Here is a 17334-nt window from a genome sequence, read left to right as displayed (position 1 = left end):
TTTTTTCCTTTCCTGACATAAGTTTATTGTGTTTAAAACCAACTTCATTAAAATTACAGTTCACAGCCGTGTGCCGGGAGAAGGGGCTGGGGCTAAGGAATGCATCCACCTTTATACACACACTTTTATATACACACACACTTTTTGTACTTTTGTATTTTGTAAAAAAAAATATATTTTTATATAGTCTTAGAATGTTATTGGTAGTTGATCTTGTTTTTTTCAAAGCCAGCTCGGTGGATTCCAAGGAGGCCCATTTCCTCAGTGTTGCCGCTCAGTCTTTGGGTGAGTACTCTCACACAGCTTCCCGACATGACTGAGGAGGCTGACCAGGTTTGTGAATCATTGTGACAACTGCAGAATTCCACGGTAGGGGAAAATAGCCTTCCATGAGACGTGGTGAAGAGGTTAGAAAGGAGGTGCAGGTATTCATCAGGTGCTTGTTTGATGAGTGTACTGTCAATGTTGTCTTCCCCAGGTGCTTTGTTTTTCTTTTTTTTCCAAATAGTCTTAATTTCTTCAATAGTAACAGAGCGGGTGAGGGGATGGTCTACTGATGTCGAATTTCTGGTTTATATTGTTTTCTGTATTTCTCTATTGACAATGTTTATTTCCTATAACCTGAATGGAACACATTATATATACATGGCATGTAGGTTTCTCACTTATGGGTGGCACAAATTGGGATATGGGGGAGGGAATGGGCAGGGTATATTCAAATGAAATACTGCAGTATTTACTATAGCTAAAAAGTGTAGTGTTTTTGCCGACATTACTGTAATATTTACAATTGTTTCTTTGGATAATACTGTAGTATTTACTATAGTATTCTACAGTATACTAAAACATTCTATAGTAAGTGCTACACATGATCGAGCAATTCTACATTGTGTAGTGTAGTATTCTACAGTATACTGTAGTATTTTTTCATGTGGGAATGACCTTGACAATTGGGAAATGCTGCAATAGAGGATTTAGCAGTCATTGTACTGTAATCAAGCTGCCTCTTTTAGAACATAGCTTTTGTTTCAAAATTACTCTTTTAATGCCAACGTGTTAGTTTTTCGTGTTTCCCATACCCATTCATTTGATTCGGCTATAACCGCAGGGGCCACTAGAGGCCTAGACTTTAGCTAGTGCAGTATCAATAGTGCACCATCAGAACATCCCATCCTTTGTTTTGGGCCTGAATATCAGGAAATTGACCCAGGAGTCGTTCCTGTCAGTCGTGTTGTGACCGCCCTGAATTTGTCTGAACCGTCTCAGTGCTTCTCCTTCCAATAGGGCGCTTCCCCTTTAATTCCCTGTTAAATAGCCAGCATCAGCTGCGCAAAAGTGGGTTTGTGACAGTGGCGCGAGAGAGGAAATGTTCTACCCTCAGTTTGGAAGTTCGTTAAGAGACAGTTTATTAAAAGTGTGTACAGTAGCCGTGTCAGTAGGCGTGTCGCAGGATCTACTTATGTCTATTGTTTGACTACTAATCTACGTCGGTCTCCGCTGTTTCTTCGTGGCCTTTCCCAGCGGGAGATCTGATGGCGAATTGGATTGTCTGACTGACCACAACTTTTTGCATGTGGTATTCAATTTGTTTTGGTGTGATGTATACCGTGATGATTTAAGGTGTAGTGAAGACTACAGAGATGTGACACTCTTTATAGTTGTGTGGTAGAGTTGATCGCAATCTGATTGTATTAATGAGACCGGGTTTACCCATCACTTTATGAAAGGACAATTGCAATACTGAGGTCACGTGTGTTCACTCTACTCCGTTACCGGGCTAGACTCTTAGGCCAGAGGTACAGGACGTTTCTTGAGGAACCAGAGCTCACAGTTATGTGATGGTTTATTTTGGTAATGCAAAAATAACCCAGTTTAAGTTTTTTCCAATGTTGTAAAGGTTTATGAAAAGTGTATGTCCATACCGACTTTTACATGAGTCCTTTGTGTTGGTGTAGACTTGACGGATCAGATGGGACTCATTCCCTCCCAAACAAAAAAGGAGAAATCAATATTTTCTCTGGTAGGTAGAACCTACCTGGCACCCCTACAAACAACCTCAAGTCAAAAGGTTTATTTTATTTGTAACCTTTATTTTGTAAGATGTTTGCCAAATATGTGATGGCCCAGAATCAAAATACTTTCAGGACACATCAGCTTAGCCACTCCACTGAAGGTTGATTAATGTGTCTGAGAAGAACTACACCTCTAGTGCCAAGATAAAAATCAAGTTCATTTTATGAGCACTGTGTGCTAGGCTATTTGTGATAACTGTCACCACTATTTTCAACACAGGTGATGTCATCACAATCAGATCATTGGTGTATAGATTGTGAAAAGAGCAGGAGTGCAATCATGTACAAAAGCTGTGAGGTGGTTTTCATTCTTACAATAAATGCAGTATTTAGACCTGGAACCTCAGTTAACTATAGTCCAGTCAGGAATTAATCAACAATAAAACACAACCTGACAGTTAAGACATGGAGGCCTTTATTGTTTTCTTATGCTACACAGTACACTGCAGCAACCTCCCCCTAAACAACAACCAACATGCATTTACACCACACACACACCAACATCCATGCTATTACACACACTCACACAGATTCCAATGTAAACAATGCAGGCTGAAAGAGTGATTTAAAAAAAGCAAGGTAGTCTGTTGTCCACTGTTGCGCCCTCGTAAGCAAGCGCAAGGCTCGTTCCATTTTCTTTTCTTTCAGTAAGTTCAAAGCGGGGCGACCAAAGAGGAAAAGAAACTGTCTACATCTTTTGGGATGAACTGCTGTCCACTCAGGCCATTTGACCAACCTTCGTCTCTCTCTCTCTCTCACACACACACACACACAGCAGGTGTTGGGAGGTCAGGATGCCCATTCATCCAACAGTCACCATTATAGCAACAACATCCTCAAGTGTCTTATTAAATGTACTGTCTGAAATATTTTCTTTTAAGTTATGTGATAGGAAGATGGGGGTAGAGGGAGAAGTTAGTGTGAGAGGGGAGAGGGACGTCAATAATTAGTGTGACACATTCTATTCCCACAATCCTCAGCGGTAGAGGAAAAAGGCCTTGTTTGACTTCCCTTGTATGGGTTAGGATGGATTGATCGTCCATTACCTAGCAAACACTTTGGCGTCACTCACAAACCCAGCCATCGCTGCATTACCTCTTAGCGCGCACAAAGTACAAGGCGTTGGTTTTAGGGTAGTACTTCACGTTCTGCTTCTTGTCCATCAAGCCCCCGAATATGATGAGCTCGCCCCTACCCTGGACCACAGTGTGAAGGCTGGTCTCGGGGGGGCCTGTGACGGCAGCGGGGGTGCCGTTCCCGTAAACCCTCCAGGAGACGAGACCAGCTGCTTTGGCTCGGGACACATCCAGGACATACATCTGCATGGGCTTGCAATTGAGCGACTGGTACAGGGGCTTGCCCACGTTCAGGCTCTGGGGCGGGTGGTGGCCAAGCCGCCGTGCGATAGGCGGGATGGAATGTCCATCAGACCCGGCAGCAGCAGCCTGTGGCGGGCTGGAAGAGGGGGATGTTCCTGCTGAAGCCACTCCTCCCCCACTTCCTCCTGAAGCAGCTCCTTGGGACAAGGGGTTTGAGGAGGATGAAGAGGACAGGTTTTTGACAGCTTCCAGGCCTCGTCTCAGGGCTGCGGGGGACACAGCCCCCGGGGGAGTGCGTGGGGAGTCAGGGGCAGGTGGAGGCGTGTGCACGCCGTTAGTGCTGGGTACCTCAGAAAGGGGGTGGGTGGCTGAGGGGGGAGACTCCCAGCCGTAGTCCGAGGAGACAGGGGGGCGAGAGGGCGGGGAGGCATCCTGGGCAGGGCTGGTCCGGGGAGAGGGGGATGAACCGTTGAGTAGAGGATGGAGGGAGGGCAGAGGCGGGCTGTCAGGCCCCTGGGAGGGGGATGGCTGTTGAGGGGAGGAGCCGGGGCTACCCTCTCTGGCACCCCCTCTGGCCGAGGGACGTGGTCTCAGTGTCCCCCAGCGGCCGTTCACACAGGGGGCCTCCTCAACTGCCCCCAGGACGACCCCGGCGGCGCCGCTCCTTAAAGGGGACTGGGAGCGCAGTGAGGGGGGCTCTGGGCCCAGGGGGCCAGGAGAGGCACTGATGGGGGAGGGCCGAGAGTTCAGGCTGGGGCTGAGTGGCGCACGGCCAGACGGAGCCTGGGAGAACACCACTACACACTGTCCAACCTGGAGAGAGCGTGGGATGGACGACAGAAAACAACGAAGGAAGTTGAGATGAAAGTAAACCTACAAAACAATATCCCAACAGTGTTTAGTGCAGTGAGGCAGGGGATAGATGACAGAGAGCCACACATACCCTGCAAGCAGGGTGGCACCACAGTTCTGGGGCTCCATGGTCATCATTCTCCACCCTCAGCTGCTGCCATGTCCAGGGTGGGGCACCCATGTGCAGGAGCCAGGCATCTTTCAGCAGCTAGCAGGGACATGAGAGAGAAGGGAGGTGCAGAGTCACAAACAGCAAAACAAGAAGGCAGAGCTTTTTATGCATGGACAATAATAATGCTGCCTTTCATAAGAGAACATAGGCTCTCACTGCATTAGGGCCTCCACAGCCTCCCAGAATAAGAAGAGTCTTGTTGTCAATCACAATCTGTGAGAGAGGAGAAAATACATTTAAAACATGTAGATAACCATCTATACGAGCCACAAAAAGGTAACTTGTATTCCCTGTAAAAACACAGACAGATACCTTTCAAAAGTTGTGTCAATTAGAAATGTCCCTGTTTAATTATTATTTTTTTTTAAACACATTTTGTCCATTGAAATAACATCAAATTGATCAAAAATACAGTGCAGACATCGTTCATGTTGTAAATGACCATTGTAGCTGGAAACGGCAGATTTTTAATGGAATATCTACGTTGGCGTACAAAGGCCCATTATCAGCAACCATCACTCCTGTGTTCCAATGGCACATTGTGTTAGCTAATCCAAATGTATAATTTTAAAAGGCTAATTGATCACTAAAAAACCCTTTTGCATTGATGTTAGCACAGCTGAAACTGTTTTTCTGATTAAAGAAGCAATAAAAGTGGCCTTCTTTAAACTAGTTGAGTATCTGGAGCATCAGCATATCTGGGTTCGATTACAGGCTCCAAATGACCAGAAACAAATAACTTTCTTCTGAAGCTCGTCAGTCTATTCTTGTTCTGAGAAATGATGGCTATTCCATGCGAGAAATTGCCAAGAAACTGAAGATCTCGTACAATGCTGTGTACTACTTCCTTCACAGAAAACACCAGTTTCAACAGTGAAGAGCCGACTCTGGGATGCTGGCCTTCTAGGCAGAATTCCTCTGTCCAGTGTCTGTTCTTTTGCCCATTTTAAACGTTTATTTTTATTGGCCAGTCTGAGATATGGCTTTTTCTTTGCAACTCTGCCCAGAAGGCCAGCATCCCGGAGTCGCCTCTTCACAGTTGACATTGAGACTGGTGTTTTGCGGGTACTATTTAATGAAGCTGCCAGTTTAGGACTTGTGAGACGCCTGTTTCTCAAACTAGACACTAATGTACTTGTCCTCTTGCTTAGTTGTGCACCTGGGCCTCCCACTCTTTCTATTCTGGTTAGAGACAGTTTGCGCTGAGTAGTACACATCGTTGTACGAGATCTTCAGTTTCTTGGCAATTTCACACATGGAATAGCCTTAATTTCTCAGAACAAGAATAGACTGATGAGTTTCAGAAGAAAGTTCTTTGTTTCTGGCCATTTTGAGCCTGTAATCGAACCCACAAATGCTGATGCTCCAGATACTGGAGCTGGCCCGTGTATCCTGGAAGGACATCGACCTCATCCCGTCAGTTGAGGATGCCTGGTCATTCTTTAAAAGTAACTTCCTCACCATTTTAGATAAGCATGCTCCGTTCAAAAAATGCAGAACTAAGAACAGATACAGTCCTTGGTTCACCCCAGACCTGACTGCCCTCGACCAGCACAAAAACATCCTGTGGCGGACTGCAATAGCATCGAATAGTCCCCGTGATATGCAACTGTTCAGGGAAGTCCGGAACCAATACACGCAGTCAGTCAGGAAAGCTAAGGCCAGCTTCTTCAGGCAGAAGTTTGCATCCTGTAGCTCCAACTCCAAAAAGTTCTGGGATACTGTGAAGTCCATGGAGAACAAGAGCACCTCCTCCCAGCTGCCCACTGCACTGAGGCTAGGTAACACGGTCACCACCGATAAATCCATGATTATCGAAAACTTCAATAAGCATTTCTCAACGGCTGGCCATGCCTTCCGCCTGGCTACTCCAACCTCGGCCAACAGCTCCTCCCCCCCGGCAGCTCCTCGCCCAAGCCTCTCCAAGTTCTCCTTTACCCAAATCCAGATAGCAGATGTTCTGAAAGAGCTGCAAAACCTGGACCCGTACAAATCAGCTGGGCTTGACAATCTGGACCCCCTATTTCTGAAACTATCCGCCGCCATTGTCGCAACCCCTATTACCAGCCTGTTCAACCTCTCTTTCATATCGTCTGAGATCCCCAAGGATTGAAAGCTGCCGCAGTCATCCCCCTCTTCAAAGGGGGAGACACCCTGGACCCAAACTGTTACAGACCTATATCCATCCTGCCCTGCCTATCTAAGGTCTTCGAAAGCCAAGTCAACAAACAGGTCACTGACCATCTCGAATCCCACCGTACCTTCTCCGCTGTGCAATCTGGCTTCCGAGCCGGTCACGGGTGCACCTCAGCCACACTCAAGGTACTAAACGATATCATAACCGCCATCGATAAAAGACAGTACTGTGCAGCCGTCTTCATCGACCTTGCCAAGGCTTTCGACTCTGTCAATCACCATATTCTCATCGGCAGACTCAGTAGCCTCGGTTTTTCGGATGACTGCCTTGCCTGGTTCACCAATTACTTTGCAGACAGAGTTCAGTGTGTCAAATCGGAGGGCATGCTGTCCGGTCCTCTGGCAGTCTCTATGGGGGTACCACAGGGTTCAATTCTCGGGCCGACTCTTTTCTCTGTGTATATCAATGATGTTGCTCTTGCTGCGGGCGATTCCCTGATCCACCTCTACGCAGACGACACCATTCTATATACTTTCGGCCCGTCATTGGACACTGTGCTATCTAACCTCCAAACAAGCTTCAATGCCATACAACACTCCTTCCGTGGCCTCCAACTCCTCTTAAACGCTAGTAAAACCAAATGCATGCTTTTCAACCGATCGCTGCCTGCACCCGCATGCCCGACTAGCATCACCACCCTGGATGGTTCCGACCTTGAATATGTGGACATCTATAAGTACCTAGGTGTCTGGCTAGACTGCAAACTCTCCTTCCAGACTCATATCAAACACCTCCAATCAAAAATCAAATCAAGAGTCGGCTTTCTATTCCGCAACAAAGCCTCCTTCACTCACGCCGCCAAGCTTACCCTAGTAAAACTGACTATCCTACCAATCCTCGACTTCGGCGATGTCATCTACAAAATGGCTTCCAACACTCTACTCAGCAAACTGGATGCAGTATATCACAGTGCCATCCGTTTTGTCACTAAAGCACCTTATACCACCCACCACTGCGACTTGTATGCTCTAGTCGGCTGGCCCTCGCTACATATTCGTCGCCAGACCCACTGGCTCCAGGTCATCTACAAGTCCATGCTAGGTAAAGCTCCGCCTTATCTCAGTTCACTGGTCACGATGGCAACACCCATCCGTAGCACGCGCTCCAGCAGGTGTATCTCACTGATCATCCCTAAAGCCAACACCTCATTTGGCCGCCTTTCGTTCCAGTACTCTGCTGCCTGTGACTGGAACGAATTGCAAAATCGCTGAAGTTGGAGACTTTTATCTCCCTCACCAACTTCAAACATCAGCTATCTGAGCAGCTAACCGATCGCTGCAGCTGTACATAGTCTATTGGTAAATAGCCCACCCATTTTCACCTACCTCATCCCCATACTGTTTTTATTTATTTACTTTTCTGCTCTTTTGCACACCAATATCTCTACCTGTACATGACCATCCGATCATATATCACTCCAGTGTTAATCTGCAAAATTGTAACTATTCGTCTACCTCCTCATGCCTTTTGCACACATTGTACATTGTATATAGACTCCCCCTTTGTTTTCTACTGTGTTATTGACTTGTTAATTTGTTTATTCCATGTGTAACTCTGTGTTGTCTGCTCACACTGCTATGCTTTATCTTGGCCAGGTCGCAGTTGTAAATGAGAACTTGTTCTCAACTAGCCTACCTGGTTAAATAAAGGTGAAATAAAAAAATAAAAATACTCAACTAGTCTGAAGGCCAGTTTTATAGCTTCTTTAATCAGAACTACAGTTTTCAGCTGTGTTAACAATTGCAAAAGGGTTTTGTAATGATCAATTAGCCTTTTAAAATTATAAACTTGGATTAGCTAACACAACGTGCCATTGGAACACAGGAGTGATGGTTGCTGATAATGGGCCTCTGTAGATATTCCATAAAAATACAAATAAACTGCAATTTCCAACTACAATAGTCATTTACAACATTAACATCTTCTACACTGTATTTCGGATCAATTTGATATAATAAAGAACACGAAAATGCTTTTCTTTCAAAAACAAGGACATTTATAACTGACCCCAAATGTTTGAATGGTAGTGTATTTACTAAATAATCTGAAATACTACATGGTGGGGATATGGAGGGTGTGTGGTGGAAATGCAGGAATTGAGATATGTAGAGGGTGATGGAGGTATTGAGGGGAGAAGGTGTGAAGGAAAAACATCATCCTGACCTGAGACTGGCCTCCTCGTGGGTGTGGGGATGGCCCTGAGATGGTGGGCTTGGACCAGGACCACTGCTCCAGATCCAGAACCCACACCTCGTTACTCCTGATTTGGGACCAGTGGAGAGAGCAGGGGGACACGGTGAGCCAAAAGCACACACACCTTAACAGATTCACAGACAACTATCAGCATTGAAAAAAACAGTTTAATGACATGATTTCACTTTACTTTCAAGACATTCACATTACAACCTTTGAACATTGTCTCGCTACACCACAACTGTATTTATTTTAAGTGTTTTAACTGATGTGTCAGGTTGTTCCATTGTAATGTCTGGTTTGGCACAGCATAGTAAAAATGTGCAGAAAAAAACTCAAAAGCTCCTCAAAGTAAAGACATACATTTGGCGGGCCCCTAGCGACCCTCCAAACACCACCATGTCGCTCCCTATGACGGAGGAGGAGTGACCGGCCATGGGTAGGGGTCCTTGGGTTGTCACGATGCAGTTCCACCTGAGGGCACATGGAGAAGTTTACGGGCTTAACTAGATGAGGGTAAAGTGATAGAAGACCAAGCACTGATGGCTAGGTAAGGCTATAAGTATAATTAAGTGAGAAGCAGGCATTGGTCTGAAGAAAAAGGAAATTCACAAGCCCCACAATGTTATTCCACCCATGCTCTACCAAGATTTTCCAGCACACAACTTTGACCTACTACAGTAGCTATGTTGGTCTATTGTACATGCATGTTGCTTAGGATTCAAACCTTCTCAACCAGCCTAATTCATACTCATAGAGGAGGTGCCTCCATAATAATGTGATTTGTACTGAATACAAGTTAAAGTATTGTATTCTTCACACAAGCCACACTAATCTAATCACACTAAACACTAATTGGAGTGGCAGCGTAGCCTAGTGGTTAGAGCGTTGAACTAGTAACTGAAAGGTTGCAAGTTCAAATCCCTGAGCTGACAAGGTACAAATCTGTTGTTCTTAACTGACTTACCTAGTTAAATAAAGGTATAAAAAAAATCCCATTCCACTTCTTCAAGCTGTTTTTATTATCAAGCTTATTTGAGTGAGCGGTTTTGTCTTGTAGTAGTGGTGCCTGTCTGTATTTCCTAAAACCTTTATTTTAGCAATACATTTTTTGGGGTCGGTAGGTGCCCAACATAAGTGTGATGGACACAGTCACTAATTTATAGAGGTCTACAGAGCCTGTCTGCATTCTGGATTTCTGTAACCGTTAGCTGTGTAATATTAACAAATTCAGAAACACCAAAAGTCTGTCATTGGCAGTGCTATTGTAACATTTAAATGTGTCATCTGCCAAAAGGTCTGGGCCTTAATGGTACAGGTTGTGTGCTTGCATAACTGCAAGGGTTACTAGTTTAAACCCTGGTCTGCTGGCTGTTGCCAGCTGAAATCTGTTTTGAACTATTAAAAGTATGTGTAGAATTTACCATGGATAGACAAAAGTAATTGTCTGTTGTTTTCAAGAGGTGAATAGCTCAATTGATTGCAACAGTAAAATATGACTCAATTTCCATTGAAAACAATGTATACTGTTGGGTTCTGAGAAAATGAAATGTTACTTATTCATGTCACTGATGGAGGGCTAAGGTAGAGGGTCTACACCAGTAGTTAAGGGTTATAGGAGGAAGGTAGATAGTGGGTGCAACTAATCTTGGAATGTGTTGAGTGCAGGGAAGCGATTACATGTGGCAGACATTGATAAGGGGAGACAGGTGGAGATCTGAGAAACTAACAATGTCACTGAGGAAGAGAGGGTAATGTATAGCGTTTACATTATGTCAGCATGTTATTGTTAGCCTTCAGGGATCCTCTGGGAGGAGAAGAGAGAGTCTGGTATCAATAACCATGACAGCCTTGAGTTGGGCTGGAGTGAGCACTTTGGGGTAGATAGAGGTCAGGTCAGATGAAGTGAGGAAGAACAGATATCAATAAGGTTCTGCCTAGCAACAGGGATGCATTGGCTGTTCGGTTGTGGAGACAGTGTTAAATATCAGTGCTTGTGTGAATTTTTTTTTCTGAATTACAGCTGTAACAACCCTTTGGGAAGAATTACACTTTGTTAAGCTTCTCTAGTGGCCATGAGTTATTTACTCTGAAAAATTAGAACCTAACAATACTAAACAAGAATAAATGCAATATCATGTAAAATCTTGGTTCCATGTTTCATGAGCTGAAATAAAATATCCCAGAAATGTTCCATATGCACAAAAAGCGTATTTTCTAAAAGGAAGTACACAAATTTGTTTACATCCCTGTTAGTGAGCATTTCTCCTTTGCCAAGATAATCCATCCACCTGACTAGTGTGACGTATCTAGAAGCTGATTCAACAGCATGATCATTACACAGGTGCACTTTGTGCTGGGGACAATAAAAGGCCACTTTAGAATGTGCAGTTTTGTCACACAACGCCACAGTTTTGAGGGAGCGTGCAACTGGCAAACTGACTACTGGAATGTCCACCAGAGCTGTTGCCAGAGAATTGAATGTTCATTTCTCTACCAACGTCCTTTTAGAGAATTTGGCAGTACATCCAACCGAACTCACAACCACGTGTAACCATGACAGGCCAGGACTTCCACATCTGGCTTCTTCACCTGCGGGATCGTCTGAGACCAGCCACCCGTTGTGGGTTAGCACAACTTTAGAATTTCTGCACAAACAGTCAGAAACCGTCTCAGGGAAGCTCATCTGCGTGCCCATCGTCCTCACCAGGGTCTTGACCTGACTGCAATTCGGTAAATACTCACCTTCGATGGCCACTGGCATGCTGGAGATTGTGCTCTTCACGGATGATACCCGGTTTAAATTTTACCAGGCAGATTTCAGACACCTTCTATGGCGTCGTGTGGGCGAGCGGTTTGCTAATGTCAACGTTGTGAACAGAGATCCCCATGGTGGCAGGGGGGTTATGGTATGGGCAGGCATAAGCTACAGAGAACGAACACAATGGAATTTTATCAATGGCAATTTGAATGACGAGATCCTGAGGCCCACTGTTGTGCCATTAATCTGCCACCATCTCCTCATGTTTCAGCACGATAAAGCACAACACCATGTCGCAAGGATCTGTACACAAATCCTGGAAGCTGAAAATGTCCCACTTATTCCATGGCAGCATACTCACCTGACGTCACTCATTATTAGGGTTGCTCTGGATCGACGTGTACGACAGCATGTTCCAGTTCCCACAGAATATCCAGCAATTTTTCACACCCATTGAAGAGGAGTGGGACAACATACCACAGGCCTCTATCAACAGCCTGATAAACTTTATCCAAAGGAGATGTGTTGCGCTGCATGAGGAAAATGGTGGTCACACCAGATACTGACTGGTTTCAACTGATCCATGCCCCAACCTTTTTATTTAAGGTATCTGTGACCAACAGATGCATCTCTCTATTCCCAGTCATGTGAAATTAATAGATTAGGGCCTAATAAATGTATTTAAATTGACTGATTTCCTTATATGAACTGTCTCAGAAAAATCTTTGAAATTGTTGCAAGTTGTGTTTATATTTTTGTTCTGTGTAAAAGAAAACGGTTTGAGGTCATTGACTTTTGAAGGTTGTATAACTCAGCCATAGAGTCTAAAATATATCCCCATGTTCACCATAGCCACGTCTTTATTGTGCATTTTACAGCTTGTTTCTAGCCTAAAGCATCGTATACAGATTCTACACATTCTATACAATTATAGAATCCAGGTTTGGTGGGGCATTAGTTGTTGACAAATATCCAACACATGGGCAAGTCCAAAATCCAGATCCAGATAAATACAATGAGTTGTTAGTTTGGCACTGTTGATCAGTACACATTTGGATTCAAATGTCAAGACAGGAGAAGGAGCGTACTGGTACACCAGCGAAACTGGTGAATTCTTCTGACGCTAGCATTTGAATGCATTTGTATGCATTTGCACACTATAATGCACAAGCGAAGAGCTGTTGAAATGTGCATAGGGGATTTAACATAGCTAGCTACATGTGGCTAGCTAGTGTCGTGTCTTTGGCTATGCCGGATTAAGTGATATGACATGCTATTCTATAAAATATTTTCTCCGTCATTAATATTACCTGATTGAGCTATTCATGTAAATGTAATTAACTACAGTTGGGCACCAATAAATAATATTTATAGAGCTGTTATCTTCTGTTATCTTCTTAAAGACCTAGTAATATTTGACATCAATAGCAGTCAATATTAATCGTCATCTTAATTCAGTCTCATCTGAAAGTTGTAAATTCTTGCTTATCTGCACAAACCCTGGCTAACAAGTTGAATCAGCAGTATAAAATTGGGTTTAATTATTTATTTACTAAATATCTAACTAATCACACAGAATTACACATAATTAAATCATAACTTGATTACAAATTACGTCATAAAGGAAAATGTCCCTAGCGGGCGGAACAGATATGACAGCTTGTTACACAAAAGAAAAGGGGCTGGGTATGAGTGAAAGAGCGGGAAGACTGAGGAACAATGGGCGAAGCTGTGCTATCGTAAATACCGTATCTTATGCATTCTAAATTACCGGCCATTTGGAAAAGGAAAATGCAATAAATATTTACTCTGAGCTGCGCTTCGGTAGGTTGTGGTAGATGGAAGGCCGTGTTGTCCAACCGAGTCCTTTGAAGAATGTCTCTGGTTGTCAATTGGATACGTTGTAGTAACGTCGTGTGATAGACGGGATACTCTGTCTGTTCCTTCTTAACCTTCGTTTGCAGGGGCTGTTGCTAACTCAATGGCTAGGAGGTATCACTTCTGTAGTGAATAAGAGTTCAAAGTTCATACCATTCGCAACCAAAGCTCACGCTGATGTTGGCTTCGTTCTGTAGTTATTATCTGAACCATTCTGACATCGGACCGTCGTCCCCACATCCTCGGAACAGGAGGTTACATTGTCGTCAAGGCTTTATATAGGAAGGGAGAGGAGGGCGTGTTTGAAAAGTTTTATAGACCATGTCCCTTCACAGGGGTGGGCCACTGATTGAGCAGAGCCCTACCTTATGAAAACCCAAAACTCACATTTTAGAAGCTAAAATCACATTTCATCCCATCACGAATAATTTCATATTCAAACATTTAAATTGAACAACAATTCCATGTTAATCCGATAACTCTGATGTGTAGACTTTCCACTGTAGAGTTTATGTCATCTTATCATTGATGAGAATGTCTCAGATGACAACCGAACTGACATCATATTCATTAAGTACCACCGCATATCTTCAATTGGTCGGATTACCAGAATATAGTTAATTTCCCCCCACCTTCTGATGTTCCCAGAATTTCTATGTTAACCAAGGGTTTTGCAAATGTAACATCAGTAGGGTAAAGAGAGGAAAAAGGGGGAAAGAGGTATTTATGACTGTCATAAACCTACCCCCAGGCCAACAATTTGTTTTCTCAGTTTGAGTTGTTTCCATCGCTTGCGGTATGGTTTTGGAAACATAAGGAATGCATATTTCATATCAGTGAGAAATCATTTAAAAAAAGGTTCAATTAAACACCTTTATAGGGTTAGGGTTCCCACTCGGTCATATCTCCATGCAACAGCGCTTGTTTACAGAAGACAGACTGAAGACAAAGACGGCCACCTATGCTAACTGAACAAAGCTAACCGCTGAAAAACCTACCAAAAAAAATGTTCAAGAGCTAGGTAGCAGTGTGACAATTTGCCCAAAGTTGGGTGTTGGTTTTGAAATGATGTAGCTATGTTTTGTGGAAAAATGTAGGGCTGGCATTTGGACCTAAACTAGCTAATGTTAGCTAGTGTCTGTGTCGAGGTCAGCTGTAGCTAGCTAGCTAATGACTGAAGTGATTTGTGTAAAAACCTTTCTTTGCCTGTTTGTTAGCTAGCCAGCTTACGGCTGACTGGTGTTAGCTAGCTAGAGAGGCTAGTTTCTGGACTTTGGATACGCAAGCTAACATTAGCTAGGTAACGTTTACTAGCATTTGATTAACCTCAGCTTGTATATACACCATACAGTAGCTTAAGGTTGTTCTCTTGTAACTGGCAGCCTGGTTCTGCAGCGTCAGCTGTGTTGTTGCCTATCAACAGTTGTTCGACATGGTGTTAGAACTCTGTTGTGAATCCAGCCAACATGTCAGATGTCCAAAAGGCTTTTCGACAAAGGCAAACAATGCTATTATCTGAGGATAGCACCTCCGTCAACAAAGAGAAAGAAGCATATTTCAACCCTGCAGGCACGACACAAAACGCAGAAATAAAAATATAAATCATGCCTTACCTTTGACGAGCTTCTTTTGTTGGCACTCCAATATGTCCCATAAACATCACACATGGTCCTTTTGTTCGATTAATTGCATCGATATATATCCAAAATGTTCATTTATTTGGCATGTTTGATCCAGAAAAACACTGGTTCCAACTTGGGCAATGTGACTATAAAATATCTCAAAAGTTAACTGTAACCTTTGCCAAAACATTTCAAACAACTTTTGTAATACAACTTCAGGTATTTTTTAAAGTAAAATAATCGATCAAATTGAAGACAGGATGATCTGTGTTCAATACAGGAAGAAAACAAATTGACGCTACCTTTCTGGTCTCGCGCCTCTAACAAACAGTACACTTGAAGTGACCCTCGTTTTGAACAGGGCTACTTCTTCATTACACAAAGGAAAAACCTCAACCAATTTCTAAAGACTGGTGACATCCAGTGGAAGCGGTAGGAACTGCAAGGAAGGTCCCTTAGAAATCTGGTGTTTCCAATGAAACACCATTGAAAAGAGTGACCTCACCTGCTACATGAGTTCTGTTATACTCATAGACATAATTCAAACAGTTTTAGAAACTTCAGAGTGTTTTCTATCCAAATCCGGACGTGAAAATACTGCCCCGTCACCAAGAAGTTAAGTCCAATGTTCACTTTCAGGACAATATAGTCTCGTTTTAATCTGACATCTAGAATTTGAGCTAGATGGGTACAGAAAAAAACTCAATAGCTAACAACCCTATTAAAAATCCGGTAACAGCCGGACGACTCATGACGGAGTGTGTCATACCTCCAAGTTGATTTGCGAATTTTCATTGACATTGGTGTCATTGGCTTAGATATGATGGTATGGAGATTTGCACATAATGTTGAGCTTCAACCAATGCCATACTATTGTGGGGCTATGGGTTTTCAGTCTCTACACAGAAAGAATTGTCATGAGTAATAGCACTCTGACTATCAGCCTGTATGAGAGTGAACAGTAGTCAACATGTGATGTTGACACATACTGTATGGCTAAAGGAGTTAATTCATCCACAGGGTCTAGGCCTATCTCCAAACCTTCTGGTCTCTTCCTCTTACCAGTTTTTGGAGGGGGAGTATGTGTGGATCTCGTCAAAGAACCTCTCAGGCTGATGTAGTGGGTATGGGCTAGGTCGAGTCCATCCACCAAACAGCACCAGCAGATTGTTGTACATCACCAGGGTAGCACCCGCTTTAGGAGACGGATAGGAGCCTGTGTGGCCAAAAGGAGTAAGAATAAGACTTCATACAGAGCATTCAGACCCCTTGACTTTTTCCACATTTTGTTACATTACAGCCTTATTCTAAAATGTATTTAATTGTTTCCCCCCCCTCATCTACACACAATAGCCCATAATGACAAAGCAAAACATTTTTTCAATTTTTGCAAATGTATTCTAAATGAAAAGTATTCAGACTCTAAACTCAGTACTTTGTTGAAGCACCTTTGGCAGCGATTACAGTCTCCAGTCTTCTTAGGTATGACGCTACAAGCTAGACAGACCTGTATTTGGGGAGATTATCCCATTCTTCTTTGCCGATCCTCTAAAGCTCTGTCAGGTTGGATGGGGAGCATCGCTGCACAGCTATTTTCAGGTCTCTCTAGAGATGTTAGATTAGTTTCAAGTCCGGGCTTTGGCTGGGCTACTCAAAGACATTCAGACACTTGTCCCAAAGCCACTTCTGCGTTGTCTTGGCTGTGTGCAGTTGGAAAGTGAACCGTCGCTGTGGAGCAGGGTTTCATCAAGGATCTCTGTACTTTGCTCCGTTCACCTTTCCCTCGAGCCTGACTAGTTTCCCAGTCCCTGCCGCTGAAAACATCCCCACAGCATGATGCTGCCACCATCATGCTTCAATGTAGGGATGGTGCCAGGTTTCCTCCAGAAGTGACGCTTGGCATTCAGGCCAAATAGTTCAATCTTGGATTCATCAGACCAGAGAATCTGGTTTCACATGGGCTGAGAGTCCTTTTGGCAAACTCCAAGCGGGCTGTCATGTGCCTTTTACTGAGGAGTGGCTTCCGTCTGACCACTCTACCATAAAGGCCTGATTGGTGGAGTGCTGCAGAAAAGGTTGTCCTTCTGGAAGGTTCTCCCATCTCCACAGAGGAACTCTGGAGCTCTGTCAAGAGTGACAAATCGGGTGGTTCTTGGCCACTGTGTTCTTGGGGACCTTCAATGCTGCAGAAATGTTTTGGTACCCTTCCCCAGATCTGTGCCTCGGCACAATCCTGTCTCGGCGCTCTACGGACAATTCCTTCTACTT

The 17334-nt window shown here is 43.8% G+C and overlaps 1 protein-coding gene across 2 annotated transcripts in view; it reads right to left on the bottom strand.

Annotated features, from left to right (window-relative positions):
• Positions 1–2470: 2470 nt before the first annotated feature.
• LOC112254877 (F-box only protein 42) overlaps positions 2471–17334 on the bottom strand; it is a 32203-nt gene continuing 17339 nt past the window's right edge. Inside the window, exons 5-10 of one of the 2 annotated variants that reach the window (XM_024427817.2) lie at positions 16129–16282; positions 9169–9279; positions 8776–8929; positions 4572–4628; positions 4335–4451; positions 2471–4204 (exon numbers count right to left, since the gene is read on the bottom strand). In XM_024427817.2, the coding sequence (XP_024283585.1) occupies positions 3164–4204; positions 4335–4451; positions 4572–4628; positions 8776–8929; positions 9169–9279; positions 16129–16282 (1634 nt within the window). In that variant the 3' untranslated portion in view covers positions 2471–3163. The remainder of the gene's footprint in view (positions 4205–4334; positions 4452–4571; positions 4629–8775; positions 8930–9168; positions 9280–16128; positions 16283–17334) is intronic. The other variant, XM_024427816.2, reaches the window with a different exon arrangement.

The sequence above is a fragment of the Oncorhynchus tshawytscha genome, linkage group LG07, assembly GCF_018296145.1.
Source record: "Oncorhynchus tshawytscha isolate Ot180627B linkage group LG07, Otsh_v2.0, whole genome shotgun sequence".
NCBI lineage: Eukaryota > Metazoa > Chordata > Actinopteri > Salmoniformes > Salmonidae > Oncorhynchus > Oncorhynchus tshawytscha.
Note: the sequence above shows the minus strand (reverse complement) of the source record. Positions and strands in the feature narration are given on the sequence as shown.